Consider the following 15359-nt stretch of genomic DNA (forward strand, 5'->3'; position numbering starts at 1 on the left):
TATTTTGCCTGCATATATAGCCTCTACTCTCTAGCCGCAAGCTAAATATTTAAAAAAAATATTTATAAAGAATTAAGAGAAGTAGATCTATGTTACCTACTCTCATTAAACTATATTTTTTTAAATACAATATTGCTAACCTAGACTGGATTATAATTGATTAGATTAAATATTAGAAGTTCTTCAATGAACTCTAATATATTTTCGATGCATTTTTTTATACGACTAAAATTAAATCAATTCACAACACTTTCATACACTCATAATGATTTGTTGTAATGTATATTTTTATAAATCAAATATACAAGTATGCCTATGCGAAAGTGTAAATCGAACTCGAACTCGCAATCTTCGAATTATTATGTATATAGTATATATATACTCGAACTCACAATCTTTGAATTGAAAGTGAAGAGTGTTTACCATCTGAGCAACTCCCTCTCATTTCAAGTACATAATAAGTTGCTTTATTTTTGCAGAATTCTTAATTATTAATTAAGAGATGCAATTGTTTTGTTTTTCATGTATTTTTGTTGAAAAAAATATATATAGTAGCATATCCCTTTTTAATGTGAAATAGTTTAAGTCAAATCATTATCCAATATTCACATTATCTTGCTCCTGCCTGCATTGATATCTCTCTTTATTATACTTTGACAATCACCAAAAGATCTCAGCAACCTACATTATTGCACAAGATCAAGTCAGCCACTCACTTTTAAATACGATATCTTATATTTTTAGCTCAAATAATATATATATATATATATATATAGTACGAAAATTAAATATTTGTAAGTTATAATATCTAGAAAGCATTTTGGAGCCTTAATGGTGAGAAATGTTAACAAAAAATTTCAAAACGGTATATGAATTTCTTTTTTAACTAAAATGGCCAAATCGCTCACTAAGTAGCGATTTTGTCCATCGAAAAAAATAAAATCACTGCTATAACAACGATTTGTTAAATTTATTTAAAAAAAAAAAATTAAAACAAAATCACTTTTGAAGGAGCGATTTTCAAAATATATATATTTTTTATTATATTTTTGTTATGTCGCTGCTGAGACATCGACTTGAGTTCAAGATTTTTTTTTAATTTTTTTTTTGCTTTTTTTTCAAGTTTAAATAATTTTTTTTAAAAAAAAACAATCAAATTGCAGCGGTTTTTAATTAAATTTATTTTTAAAATCAAATCGCTTTCAAGACAGCGATTTTAAATCAAAATCTTTTTTAGCGATTTGATTTTAAAAAAAAAAGAAAAAAAAATATTTATAAATTGTTGCGATTTGATTTTTTTTTTAAAAAATTATTTAAACTTTTTTTTAAAAAAAAGAAGCAAAAAATAATAATAATAATAAAATTAAACTTAAGTCGCTGCCTTAGCAGCGACATATTAAAAAAAGAAAATTTTAGTTTGGAAATCGCTCCTTTGTTTAATTATTTTTTTCTTAAAAAAAAATAAAATTTAACAAATCGCTGGTATTGCAGCGATTTTACTTTTTCAAACGGACAAAATCGCTACTTTATGAGCGGTTTTAGCGTTTTGGTTAAGAAGAAATTTTATATATCATTTAAAATTTTTGTCAATATTTTTCACCCTTTAGACTCCGGATTCCTAATTATGGTCCCCCAGCCGATAGGTATGATGGATGAGAAAATCATAAGCAATTAATCGACTTGAAGCTTAAACAAGTACAAATTTAAAGTACTAGAAATATGATTAAATTTACGTACATAATTTTCAAATTTTAATTACATCCCAATCGAAGCCAGCTGCCAATGTGCCATTTTTTCTTCGTCATTTTAGCATTACCAACAACTTTATCTGTTTTCTCACTACATAAACATGCTTTTGATGCTTCTTCCTGTAAAATTACAAACAAATTTATTATAATTAATAAAAGCCAATAATCATATGTTCTGACAAATTAAAGAACTGATCATCATGTATTAATTGATATATATATAGACACAAGCCTATATATTGTATGAAAAAATATAAAATTAATTAAGCAGGTAAAGTTAAAATGTAGTATGGTTTATATTATTTGTCACATTTCTTAAGGATGACATTTTCTTAATCATAATTAGGATACTTATTAATTAGAGTTAAACATGAATAGTACATATGGAATATAGTATATCTCTTTTAAATGTTTCACTTGAGTAACACTCAAACTACTTATAATTAAGCATCAAGGATGATGATATATTTTGAAGAAAAAAAAGTGATAAATCTTCTTATTTTTATTTAAAAAGGTATAAATATATTATGTTTTATCAGTTGGTTGACTATCTAAACATTATTTACCTGTTTGAGACTGGCCTTTTCGTCTTCATTGTCATGATTTCTTGACTTGGATGATGAACTCGACCTTGATGTGTTCCCTTCTTCTATTTCTAAGCTTAGCTGCAATTAAACAACACAAATCAAAATTTTATGTATTATGTCTTAGTTTGGTCGAACATAGAATTTTAAATAATAATTGTTAGGATCGAAAATAAGTAAGTGTGCAAACCTCGAAAGACTACGAGTAAGAAGACAACGAGAAATATATCAAAAGACACAAAAATTTAACGTGATGAGCAATCCACTATAAATATGAGAGTACAAATACAGAGGAAAACAATTCAACCAAAGCACTCGGAATACATGAGATGTTCACACAAGTGATAACAAAGGAACATTCCTCTATTTATAAAGCCCTAAATCTTTTCTAAAAGGAAAACATATTTATGTTAATAAATTTAGGGCAAATAAAATCCAACAATAATGACTTTTCAATTGATTTTCTGATTAATTTAAATTAGAAATATGTGTGATAATATATTAAAATAGTCTTTAATCTTATGATCTTTAAACCTTTAAAACTCGATTCTCGAGTGCAGTGAGTCGATCAACAAGAGTGCCTTTGTGATGAACTTCTTCAAGTGCAGTAGATAGACTCAGAGTACTCCTGCAGTACTCTGAGTTTTCTTCTTCTTTTCCTTTCTCATTTTTTGGTGACATTCCATGTTTCTCTTCTAGAACCTGCAGCTGCATTATACGTCACGAAAAGTCGTGAACAATTATTTTTTTTAGTATAATGAACAAATAAAAGTGAACAGAGGAAAATAGTTATTACCAGGAGATCGAGGCGATCTAATCTTGGAAGAACAGGTAAGGAGGAAGCTAAGTCTTTAGTATCTAGCTGCTTCATTTTTATTTTCTTGATACTAATTTACTAGAAAAAAATGTAGCTAAGTTTTTAAAGATGGTGAAGAGGGAAGAAGAAGATGGTGGTTATTTATTTAAGTAAATAGAAGTGACATAATATGAAAATGAGGGGAGGGGAGTTGGGTTTATTAATTATTGGCAACTCCTATGCCATACCCTTTTGTCACCATGCTAGATTGGCTTCATCATTGCTCTTTGACTTGTACTCTTTTTTTAATTATTTTTTTTCAATATAGAGAAAAATAAATTGAAATCGTTTTGATTTCATACAATCTAATTTGATTCTAAAAGCTAGCTTATGAAGAAAAATTTGTTCAATTTCTAAATAGGCTCTACGGATATCGAACAAGTATTCTCTTCGTTTAAAAAGGAAAGAATTCATTTTCTTTTTAGTCTGTTTCAAAATGAATGAGTTTTTTTAATCTTTTGATAATATTTTAATTTCAGCTTGTCACATGACATATTTAAAGTCATAAGATTGAAGAGCAGTTTATTTGTCAAATCAAATCAGATCACTCTTTTTGAAACGGAGGAAGTATGTCTTTTCGAGAATTAAGCATTATTAAGAATGAATCATTCCTTAATACAAAAGTCTAGTTAGAAAGAATTGCTATTTTTTTGTTTTAAATTTGTAGAACCATACTTATTTTGCTTTCTTTTTTGGTTGTTGCTAAAACGATATTTATTTCAAGATGGATTGATTTTTTTATTGTTTTGGTTTAGAATCTTATGTCATAGTGATTTATCTAATAACAATAATAATAATAATAATAATAATAATAATAATAATAATATAGTATAGAGTATAATCTATGTCAATGGCGTAGAAACAAATACTAGTAGTTAAATCTCAACGACGTGGTCGTTTCTATCCCTATTATGTTGCGTATACGTGCATCTTAGTGAGGAAGATATTGCTTTCATTGTTTGGCATTATATTGTTATGAGTTATGATCAATTTTAACGTGTTATTCATAATTAAATTACTATTTTGATGATAGGTGTTCGATTTAATAAAAATATTATTTAGAAGAAGTTTGAAAAAAATATCAAAATGAATAGCGATGTCGAAAATATCTTTAGAATGAGTATTTCTACATGGACAAATTTTGATGGCTAAGGTGTATGTCTTTCGATTATTTATTTATTTTCTGTTAATTACACCCTTCACAGATAGTATTTAACAAGAATTTATATATTATAATTATAATTTTAAGATTAAAAATGAAGAATATATCATCGGAATATTCAGATTCCGAAGAATCAAATTCCTAAGGTCTAATTGGTAATTTGGGATATTTCACGTGTTTCAATCATTTATTACATTAGAACGCCAAATCTTGCAACTTTTACTTCCAAGATATTAAAAATCTTTTTTTTTTAAATTTTATATTTAACAATTTTTTAAAATAAGATTCTTAACTGGCTAAAAATTAAAATGGTTGTGCATCACACAAATCCATCGATTCCCAAGGACAAGGAGCCTAGCACACGGCAATTTATGATGTCATGGATAACAAAATCAAACCTAATTCGTTTAAGTTAGGAGGGTTTATCGATTCGCCTATTTATATGTTTAATTTATTTTATTTCATTAAAAGTTTAAATATTTATATAGTCTAAACAATTAAGAATTTTGTCAAAATATTTTTTAACATATATGTGTTATATAACTATAGTAAAGAATTTTTATTTATTTTTGTATATTAAAATAAATATGAACAAACAATTAAAACTTAATAAAAATTAAACGGATTGAATTATGATCTATATTTCAACTCAACCCCCACATTTAACATCTTTTAAAGCTATGGGGTGTCAAGAATGAACTCTAATATATGTAACCTGTCCAATTCGTCCAAAATTTTAAGGGTTGAGCTCAAGATAATTTGAATTGGATTCAATCTCAACCTATTTAAGCTTAACCCATTTAAAGAGAATTCTCAATTGAGCTCAATTCAATCTCCAATTTCAATCCGTTTGAAAACTTTTTATTAAGGTATATTTTTATATTGAAGGTATGAATTATTATCTATTTGACATCTTTTAGGATTTATCTATCAATTTGTTACTTTTTTAACAAAAAATTCTTGAGCGGAAATTCAAATTGTGATTATAAAAGTTAATTATCAATATGTTAAATTATTGAAAATAACAAAGAAATGCATTAATAATTAAGCGTAAAAAATATTGTTGAGCTCGCTAGGTTTTCCACTTCCTTTTTTTTTTTTTTGATGTTGATAAAATGTTATCAGTTCTCTCTTTTTATTTTGATCGATCCACTTATGTTCAAAATCATTTTATGTGCTTGAGTTTGCTTCTTTCCTTATTTAATTTTAATTATACTAGAAAAACTTTGTTAGGTGTTTTATTTTGTTACAATTTAGTCTTTGCATTGTTTAATTAGATGATGTCTTCAACCAAAGAAAGACACAACAAATTTTGATAGAAAAAGAAATGAAAAAAAAGAAAGAGATAGAAACGCAAGTGAAACCTCATTTTAATAGTCATTCGTTATAACTATATTTCATTATAACAACCTGATTTTCTCCGTAACCAATTTTTCATGTTATATTTCGCTTTAAATCTTTTACACAAGTGAAGTGTATGTTTAAACACAACCGCAACTTCCACTTCTTCTTTTTTTTTTTTGCACCAAAAGCTAAAATACTAGTATTTTTTTTTCTACTTAAACCAAGTATCTAAACATCTATTCCACTAATCATCATAATCTCTCTTTGAATCATTGTCAAAGGGCTTAAGTAAACCATATGTGAGAGCCATTGAAATCCACCCTCCAAGTAAAACTCTTATAGCAGATATTTTCACTGATGAACCACCAAGATGAGCTCCAATTCCACCAAATAAACACAGAGCTAATGATGCTACAAGCACCATCAAAAAAATCCTGATTCTGTTGTCACTCACTAATAGAGCTGGCATCATAGGAACAAAGGCTCCAAAGAGAAAAGCCAGAGACGACGCTGCAGCAGCCTTCAATGGACTAGGCAGTGGCTCTAACTTTATGTCATTGTCCAGTTTTGATTCCTCCATCATGGTTCTTCTTGCATCCATTTCCATAACTTTTGTAAGTGGAGATCTTGCAGGTGTGAAAGAGTTGGACTGTATATGTACAGGTGATTCATATAGAAGTTTTCCGCCTTGTGTTGAAGTGGCTAATATACTGTGAAAGGCCATGTCATGAGGGACTTCACCTTGCTTGGTTTCTGCAGTGTTAGTTGGACTGCTTCCTTTTAACTCGTAAGCAATGGACTTTGCAATGTCTCGTTGAGTTGAAACAGAGACAAACTCTCCGACAGCCATGCTACAGGCACCTGCAAGAGCTCCAGCTATTCCAGAAAGTACCATAGACTGTTGATCTTGATCTTTAGCTGCACCCACACCAAGCATCAAGGACGTGGTGGAAAGCAATCCATCGTTTGCTCCAAGGATAGCTGCTCGAAGCCACTGAGCTCGGGCTAGTTTCTCTAAAGTTTTCTCTTCCTGGGCAGTTGCATGAGAATCTTTCTTAGCACAGGCCTCAGTTGATTTGGGAGAATCCATCATTCAATGAATGGGAGTGTGGCTTTTAGCCATAGGCACGCTTGTACGCGTGGAAGTAATATGTAGGAACCCCAGTTCATAAATAATGAATATTGCTATCTAAGAATCGTCTTACTTAGGTGGCACCGTGGGAAAAAAACAAGCTGACACGCTAAAACCGAGAAGAACAAACATAAGCTCATATGTGTTTCTTCTGAATGTCTTTACTTATGGCAAGAATACTTATGCCAAGAAGGAGACATCATACTATACAGACAACAACCAACTGCAAATGAAAAGTAAGTTTCTATTGTTTGTTGCTCCAAATAGAGGAAATCTAGAGCATCACTTTGTCTCATTCTAACTAGCAGTTCATCTAAACCAAATTATAAAAAAAAAAAAATTCATTCAATCAACATCTTAACTCAATATGCAGAGAAGAGCTATGTATAGTGATGTACATAGGTTTTTCTCCAGTATGACGTCCTCAGCTAGCACCACATAGAAAAGCTATCTTAGCTTGAGTGGCTGCTTCACATAAACTAGCTTCTGATCTGATGAGGAACCTACTTATGCATATGAGCACATACTTTAGCACAAGCATTGGTGAGCTGTGTTCAACTTGGAAAATGTGCACTAGAAAATGTTTCTGATAGACTAATGGTTACACTAAGAGTCGTCCTGTCCTCTTCAAAAAATAGAACTCAACTCCTATAAACTTCATCTTTTCCGTATACCATAAAAGTGAGACCTTCATTACTCTGGCATTTACTTTTTAACCCCATTTATCATATCCAATATTAAAACCAGCTAATCCAAACATTGACTATAGGAAAAGGAAGAGGCTGACTGTAAGAAATTACTTTGCACATTCTCTGGAAAAAGTTAACACTTGAAACAGAGAGAAAGGAGAGATTAGCATGGAGAATTTAGTCCTGCTCGTTTATTTATCATTTTCCATTCTTATCACAAAACTACAGTTACAAGATTTGAAATCACAGCTCATACTGCTCACTACCGCCAGTTCCAAGAGCCAAATAGTTTGAGTGCAATCACTATGCATTTATATTTGAAATGCCCATGACATATTTCTATATTGAAGTTCCTTTCTGATTCGAAATGCCCATGACATATTTCTATATTAAAGTTCATTTCTGAGGGAAAAATACAATTGTCCTCCCTACAGGGACAAAAGTTGTGTTCACATGACTTCATATGATGTTGCTTCCCTATCTTTTCTCTTCTCTTGGAGAAATGGATGAACTTCACCGCCCCAGAGAGTTGAAAAGCTCAAAGGAAGTAGACTGCAAAATTCAGAGTTCTGTGTGATAGCACAACGAGGAAGGAGAGAGAATGTTGTGGAACGACTGAACATTTTTTTTTACTAGCTCGCGATCAGTTTTTCAAGAAATTCTCAGGCAGATACTACAAAAATGAGAAACAGTAAACTAAAGCAATATAAGCATACTTTAGAGATAGTCTTCAGATTAAGAACTATATCGATCCTATTTCAAAGAAATGAAATACAACATGTAGAATGTAGTATCAAACCATTCTGCAGATATCACTACTCAATTCCAAGAAACAAATGACTTGCTGGTTTCTTAGGTACAAACACTTGAAACCAAAAAGACATGTGAAGGCAAGCAGACAATACATGCTATGATGCTATTAGAGTGTGAACTTTTTTCGTTCACTTAATAAATAAGAGGAAGGAATAAGTGCTGATATACCATCAAAATGAGAGTAGACTGAACTTGTAAGTTATGCTATGTATTTAACTCACAGGACCTATTTGAATATTCTTTTGACTATTTATTACAACTTATTAGTAAATACGTTGTGAACCAAAGCCTCAAGCTCCTAAGTCTTGGTAGTGAGGGACAAGATAGAGAATTAGTGATTTACCAAGGTCGATATGTTAAGAGTTAAGAAGCAACACCAGATTGGTGGATAACTTACACAAGTTGTGCCAAAAGATCAGCAAGTAACTTGTCTAACCACAAATCGATAAACTATTTTTTCAAATGAGAGATGGAAATAGTCAAATCTGGTGATTAAAGACTTTTAGAATTGATAAAGCGGAATAACTGGTATTGAGAAGACAATTTTTACACTCATGCTGCTCTAGAAAGAACAAACCTCGAGAAAGTATTCATTTGCGATGATAGTATTTTAGGAAACAACCATCAACAACATCTGAAAAATGCATATAAGATGCTGCAGATATCACCTAAAGATTGCATATTAGATGTTACATATATCCATCCCTGCGGTCTTGTTCCTCAGCCTCCTTGTTAGCAACTTGTACTGATTTGAACCAAAGGAATGCCTGGATATATGTTCTAATCAGCTCAAATGAATATAGAAACATCAACTTTTCCTTTTTCTTTTTGCCAAAAGTAGTACTCCCCTGATTTTATTATTATTATTATTTTTAAATGGAGGGTCGGCCGAGGAGCCAACCCTGTTAGGTTCCACAAATTATGCCAGCCATACAGTACTCACCATGCAGGCAAGACTGGCATATTTAGCCAATTTGTTTGTCTAGTATTAACTTGGCACGGAATTCAAGAAAGTAAAAATATCTTTTGAATTTTGTAGTCTTAAACATATCATATAGAAAGTTAGAATTACCGAATTTCTAGAAAAGGAAAAACCTGTTCTTTCTTAAACGGACTAAAATGGAAATTAGAACAAACAAATTGAAACAAGGGAATATTTTTGAACCGAAATGTAACTAACAAAACAAAGATCTATTAAGGAACTTCTTCATTGGTTCCTCTTTCCAATTAATGAAATTGTTACCTTATAATTTAAATAACAGAAGTAGCTACCATTATCTTAAAATATGGAAATACAGGCAGTAAATCACCTACAAGTGGGTTGAAAACAGAACTTGCAAAAAGACCAAATTTGTATAGTCTTAAGCTCCCGTTTGGCCATAGATTTGAAGACGGAGGTAGAAACTCTTTGAAGTTGTTAGTTTTAGAACTTAAAGTTGTATTTGGCCATACATTTGATGTCTCGTGAGTGGAAGTCCCAAAAACTAAAAAAGCCCCTTTTGGGAACTTGAAAAGTATTTTGAGGATCATATTTTCAAAAACTAATCAAATTTCACGGCCAAACGGATATTCAAAATATAAATTACCAAAATTTAGTCCAAAATTTATGGTCAAACGCTAACTTAGTTTCATCATTCAAAACAATTCAACATAACGTAAACAGCAGAAAGACATGAACAGAGAAAAAAATAAATCAACTTACAGAAGTGGGAATGCCAGTGAACACAAAGAACCCAAGCAATGGAGCATAAAAAACACTATCTGAACCCAAAACTCCAAACACAGGTTTCTGATTCGTGTACTCGAAAATAGAACCAATCTGCACTCAAAAACCCAATCAAGAATCAATCTTTATAATGACCCCAAAAAACTTCTCCACTAGAAAATGAAATTCCTGATTTAAAAGAAAAAAACTCACCGCTGCAATTGCTGTGACAGCAGAAGCAAGCAAATAAACAACGAATGGAACTTGAATGCTTGAAGAATCTTTCTGTGCTTCATTTCTAGCCCATGGTGGAGGCTCATCCGTACCGGGTTTAGCCCATGTAGGAACTGATGGGTCTTCTTGTTTTTCCTCATCTTTTCCACTAGATTTGTTAACAGAACCTTCAGTAGCAGCAACAATTCCAAGGCTACGACTTGCAAGCGATTTTCCCCTTTTCTTGTAATAACTTAAGGAAGAGAATGTAATGAAATTGGGTATAGATGTTTTTGAGGAATGGATAATTGAAGAAGGGGAATTGCAGAGAGATGAAGAAGCTAATGCCACCATTTTTGTTGATGTTTTTTGCACTGTATATTTTCATGGTGGAATATGGCAATCAATTGTGAATAAGAGATAAAGAGGTTCACTCAAAAAAAAAATATCTCCTTTTTTTTTCTTTCGAAAACATTTACCAAAAAAAAATTAATATATCTTCAAATTATTATAAACTAAAAATTGTGCATTATTGCAAGACAATATTAATTTCTAAAATAAATGTTATAACCAAGTTTTATTTAATTCAATTCGCAATAAACTTTTTATCATTTGCCACTTTGCTTTAAATCTCACTTGTTACTTTCTGGATCGTCTTTTTCACTTTATATAAATACAAATGTATAAATTGTGTTGTGTTTGTATAAATCGAGAGAGAATCGTATATACAAATGCAAATATAATAACATCTCATTCTATACACTTATAAGTATACAATTCAAGTCTTCCAAGTCATTTTTTGTCTTTCTTTCTTTCTTGTTTTATACAAATACAAATTATACATTGTATAATTTGAATTTGTATAAACGAAAGAGAGAGGAATTTGATTATAAATACAAATATTTTAACTCGATTCAATCGTATAAACATTTATATTTTATGCAAATATACAAACACAATCATTGATACATATACATAGTAATTACATATGTACAATTATCTAACCAATATACATACATAGTTACCGTGATTTATATAAATCAGATAATTCATGAAGCACATCTAATAAAAATGTAGTTATAGAGCAATAATATAATTTTTATCTATTATTCCTAAAATTTGCTTCTTCTTTTTTTATTATTTTTATACAAATAAATTTGATTTACAGACTTCTCAAGTGTGGAAAGTCTATGACTTGGCATTTCCTAACCGGCCCATTCTTCGATGAGCCCATACTAATTTAATTGTCCACAGGCCTTGTAATTGCTAAACAACATCTACTATAATTATGGCTCTTTAATAAGAAAAAATAATAAATCTACTTGTAATGATAATTTGAGACCTAATTATCAAACACAAGTTTGAATACTTTCGAAATTGTGGTGAGAATTTTCAAAAACTTGTCCTGTATCAGTGATATAATTCACTCTGTATATCAGTGATACAACAATAGATAAGTGATACAACAAATTATTATGTCACACTACTGCAAGAGACCATCAACCATAAGCTAATTAGATTATTAATCTACATGTATGATGAGTTTATAATGACATAAACTATCCCACTACTTGCATCATGGTAATTAGATTTATAACATTTAAATATTTTATGATACCATATCTCGGAGTCTCAATACTTTATGTCATATCGTTTATGAAACATGAACTCTTTATATGATCTTGGATAATTCTCCTCTCATGAATCTGACTTTTGGATTGGGTCGGACTCAAGGTTCATTTGGCATAGCATCAAAGTTAGACCCTCATATTAAGCCCCTGAATAGATTGTTCACGTCATGGAAAATGTCAGGGCGTGCAAGGCTGAGAACTGAAATCCTATATCGGATATGGATGTATTCTTTAAACTTTCAAGTAATTATCCTTTCTTATGCTAACTGAAATCCATTTCTTTATACGATAATCAAAAATTATAATTATCTCAATTTATTATTTTCAATGTCAGACCCTTAAATTTTATATTGTCTATAATCTAAATGTCCATAAAGCTATAAGTGAACATTCTTTAGTAACGGACACAAATAAAAGTGTAATAATAATGATTCATATTAAGAGAACAAAATCATGGTATTGAGTAAAAATGATTAAGAAAGGAAGATAAGTAAAGTGATGATGGGAAATGGAGTCCAATTATGAAGACCCCATGGAGTTTCTTTGGGTAAATTATGTAACTAACAATTATTTATTTATATTAGTTTAATTGTTAATGGATTACATCTTGTCATTTATAATTATTATTACAATTATAAATTTATACTATTTATTTCTATCAATTGACTGTATTTACAAGAATGAAAAATAGGAGCTTGCACCGAAAAGCATGTACTCTAGTCAATTCTATACTTGATGCTATTACCACTAAGCAACAACCATAATTGTTTTTTTTAATAAAATATATATATATATATATATATATATATATAAAGAAATATATCCTAATATTTTTGAAGTAAAAAAATAAAAAGAAATTAAATGGTTGGAGGTGGACGAATTGATTTTGTAGGTTGTTTATAATTTATGTTTTTACTGTATGATTTTCTTTTATAAGAGAGTTTCAGTTTTATACGTTTATTTTTTTTTCTATTCAATCTATAAATAGCTAAGAAATCTCATTTCCTCCGTAGTAATGGTCTAATATTTCTTTATTATAGATTGACATATATCAATTATTCACTAATATTTGGATGCATGTATATATACTTCCGATATATGTGACAATCTCAATAAAATAATTTTCTATCGTTTAATTTAATTTTTGAGACACAACAATGAGAAAAAAACAAGCCATCATTGAATCTAGACAATTAAAGTACCTACCATGTTAAGTAAGTACTCCATAAAAACCACTCAATAGTTCTTAATCTTCTAAGATATTAGAGTCCCACTTAAATCTTAATTGTAATTATTAATACCAAAGTAGCACTTATCTACTTATCCTTTGAAGCAAACATCCACTATGTTAAAGGTGTATATATACATGTGCTAATCATTATTAATTAAATGACCGTTAATTCGTTGAATTATTGGATCTAGGGTATGTTTGATATGAAAGGAAAATGTTTTCGTGAAAAACAAATAGATTTTGGACATATTTTTTCTTGTTTGGTTGGTGAATAGAAAATACTTTTAAAAAATGATTTTTAGTTTTTAATTTATGAATGAAAAATGTTTTTTTTCTTTTATTTGTGCTAGAGTAGAAAATAATTTTTGAAATTGAAAATATTTTTTAAAACAAAATTAATTTTTTTGGGGGTGGGGGTGAAAAAAATAATAATCTAAAGTTGAAAATATTTTTGAAAAACAAAATTAATTATTTTCGGGGTGTGGTGTGGGGGTGGTAGGGGGGCTTTCTGGGGTATGAAAAAAATAAAAATTTGAAGTTGAAAATATTTTTTTAAAATAAATTTAAAATTTATTTCAGGTGGGGGGGGGGGGGGGGGTCAAAGTCAGGGATGAGAAAGTTGAATTGAAAATATTTTTTAAAAACAAATTTAAAAATGTTTTTTGGGGGTGGGGGGCTTGGTAAGGGGTGGGCGGGCGGGTCGAGGGTAGAAGGGTGAAAAACATGAATTTTTGAAGTTGAAAATATTTTTTTAAAAAAAACTTCAATTTTTATTATTTTTTATTTTTTTGGGGTGGATGGGGGGAAGGTGTCCGGCTGGTCCGGGGCTGGGTCGGGGATCGTAGTGAATAAACAAATGTTTGTATATTGAAAGTATATTTAAAAAATACACTTAAATTTTTTATGGGGTGGGGGGAGTGGAGAGGGAGGTAGGGGTGAATGAGGTAAAAAATAAAAAATTGAATTTGAAAATATTTCTCTAAGAAAAAATTAATTTTTTTTGGAGGGCGGTAGGGGGCTGATCGGGGGTGGGGTGGGTGAAAAAATAAAAAAAACTTGAAATTGAAAATATCTTCTAAAAATTGATGTTTTTTTTTAAAAAAAATAAAATAATGTCATTTGAAGTTGGATGAAAGTTTTGGAAAATGTTTTTTTCATAATTTTTGAAGAGAAGTCATTTTCCTTAATTTTGAGGAAAATTAATTGATTTTTGAAAAATATTTTCCAAAATTTTTATCCTAACCAAACACGAATAAAATTAAAAAATATTTTCTTTCATACCAAATACACCATTAATGTAAAATAAAATAATCAGACTAGCTAGACCGTCTCTTGTTCCCAAGTCATCGATCTTTCCACGAGGTGATCAAATTTGGTGCGTTGTGGTGTATACTCATATTTTATTCTTTATCTTATTAAGACAAAAAAAAAAGAAGCTATTTTCAAAAAACTTTTATCTTAAGTAAAATAATTTTAATCAAGTATAAAAAGAAAATACATTCATAAATAAACTATGTTAATAATAATAATAATAGAGAAATGAACAATAGCAACAATAGAAAATATAATATATAATTAAAGCAAAGAAAACAAGAGGTGGTAACATAGAATTGTTGAACAAGATAATAGGATAGTAACAATACTAATAGTAAGAAAATTTAGACATCACTTTACTACTTACTGAACTTCGGTCCAATTCTCCAACCTTCATACGATTTATTGTTTAGAGTCATGTTCTCTGTACGTAGGTGTGGTTGATGTCATGTGTAGTCTAATCACCTCTTAAACTCTCATTGATACTTCTTCGATCAACCTCTAGGCTCTACTTCTCCCATATTCACCATAAATAATCTATCACACCTTCGCACGAGGAATCAAAGAATCTCCTTTACCCATGTCCGAATTGAATCACATTGGTCTCGCTTTCCCGTCTTGTTCATCGCAGAAATTACTCTCACCTTTTTTTGAGTATACTCGTTTGATCATATCTCTCGAATAGTATATCCACACATCCAACTCAACATATTTGATAACTCAACATATTTGATTTAAACAACATTTCATAAAAACTTATCATTTATTGTGGTGACACATTAATTCCTATCACATAATATACCAAATGTTACCCTTCATTTGTTTCACCTCACTCTATTATACCGTGTAATAGTATCACGAATCTCACATCACATATACTTAGATGTTGAATTAAATATTCGAAACTTCCTTTCTTAAAAATATCTCACGAACATAT

General features: G+C 29.9%; 3 protein-coding genes across 9 annotated transcripts; all 3 read right to left on the reverse strand.

Moving 5' to 3' along the window:
- Window positions 1-269: 269 nt before the first annotated feature.
- On the reverse strand, window positions 270-3321 carry LOC101249888 (uncharacterized). 2 transcript variants are annotated; one of them, XM_004233868.5, is made up of 5 exons: window positions 3129-3321; window positions 2867-3040; window positions 2315-2413; window positions 1738-1868; window positions 270-681 (listed from the first exon to the last, which is right to left on the reverse strand). In XM_004233868.5, exons 1-4 carry the CDS (start codon window positions 3201-3203, stop codon window positions 1752-1754), a joined length of 465 nt encoding a protein of 154 aa, XP_004233916.1. In that variant the 5' UTR covers window positions 3204-3321; the 3' UTR covers window positions 270-681; window positions 1738-1751. The 2 variants fall into 2 exon arrangements, with proteins under 2 accessions (XP_004233916.1, XP_069149590.1); XM_069293489.1 differs by lacking the exon at window positions 270-681 and having other exon boundaries at window positions 1654-1868.
- A 2443-nt stretch (window positions 3322-5764) lies between these two features.
- Window positions 5765-6784, reverse strand: LOC101245123 (vacuolar iron transporter homolog 1-like). Its single transcript, XM_010318755.4, has one exon. The coding sequence runs from the start codon at window positions 6782-6784 to the stop codon at window positions 5939-5941; it is 846 nt and encodes a 281-aa protein (XP_010317057.2). The 3' UTR covers window positions 5765-5938.
- Window positions 5765-10914, reverse strand: LOC101244833 (uncharacterized). Of its 6 annotated transcripts, none has more exons than XR_011215019.1 (4): window positions 10247-10914; window positions 10031-10147; window positions 8906-9095; window positions 5765-6724 (listed from the first exon to the last, which is right to left on the reverse strand). XR_011215019.1 is itself a non-coding variant. In XM_069294442.1 (4 exons), the coding sequence occupies exons 1-3, from the start codon at window positions 10598-10600 to the stop codon at window positions 9018-9020; spliced, it is 549 nt and encodes a 182-aa protein (XP_069150543.1). In that variant the 5' UTR covers window positions 10601-10914; the 3' UTR covers window positions 7679-8067; window positions 8997-9017. The 6 variants fall into 6 exon arrangements, 4 of the variants coding, with proteins under 4 accessions (XP_069150543.1, XP_069150544.1, XP_069150545.1 ...); XR_003245244.2 differs by lacking the exon at window positions 5765-6724 and adding an exon at window positions 7679-8067; XM_069294442.1 differs by lacking the exon at window positions 5765-6724 and adding an exon at window positions 7679-8067 and having other exon boundaries at window positions 8997-9095.
- Window positions 10915-15359: the final 4445 nt, after the last annotated feature.

This window comes from Solanum lycopersicum, chromosome 2 (genome assembly GCF_036512215.1).
Source record: "Solanum lycopersicum chromosome 2, SLM_r2.1".
In the NCBI taxonomy this organism is placed as follows: domain Eukaryota; kingdom Viridiplantae; phylum Streptophyta; class Magnoliopsida; order Solanales; family Solanaceae; genus Solanum; species Solanum lycopersicum.

Coding starts and splice junctions, on each gene's coding strand:
- LOC101249888 (XM_004233868.5), bottom strand. CDS start 3,203: ATGAAGCAGCTAGATACTAAAGACTTAGCTTCCTCCTTACCTGTTCTT. Junction 3,041..3,128: donor TAGATCGCCTCGATCTCCTG/GTAATAACTATT, acceptor CGTATAATGCAG/CTGCAGGTTCTAGAAGAGAA. Junction 1,869..2,314: donor AAAAGGCCAGTCTCAAACAG/GTAAATAATGTT, acceptor GTAATTTTACAG/GAAGAAGCATCAAAAGCATG.
- LOC101245123 (XM_010318755.4), bottom strand. CDS start 6,784: ATGGATTCTCCCAAATCAACTGAGGCCTGTGCTAAGAAAGATTCTCAT.
- LOC101244833 (XM_069294442.1), bottom strand. CDS start 10,600: ATGGTGGCATTAGCTTCTTCATCTCTCTGCAATTCCCCTTCTTCAATT. Junction 10,148..10,246: donor CTGTCACAGCAATTGCAGCG/GTGAGTTTTTTT, acceptor TTTTGAGTGCAG/ATTGGTTCTATTTTCGAGTA. Junction 9,096..10,030: donor TCACTGGCATTCCCACTTCT/GTAAGTTGATTT, acceptor ACATATATCCAG/GCATTCCTTTGGTTCAAATC.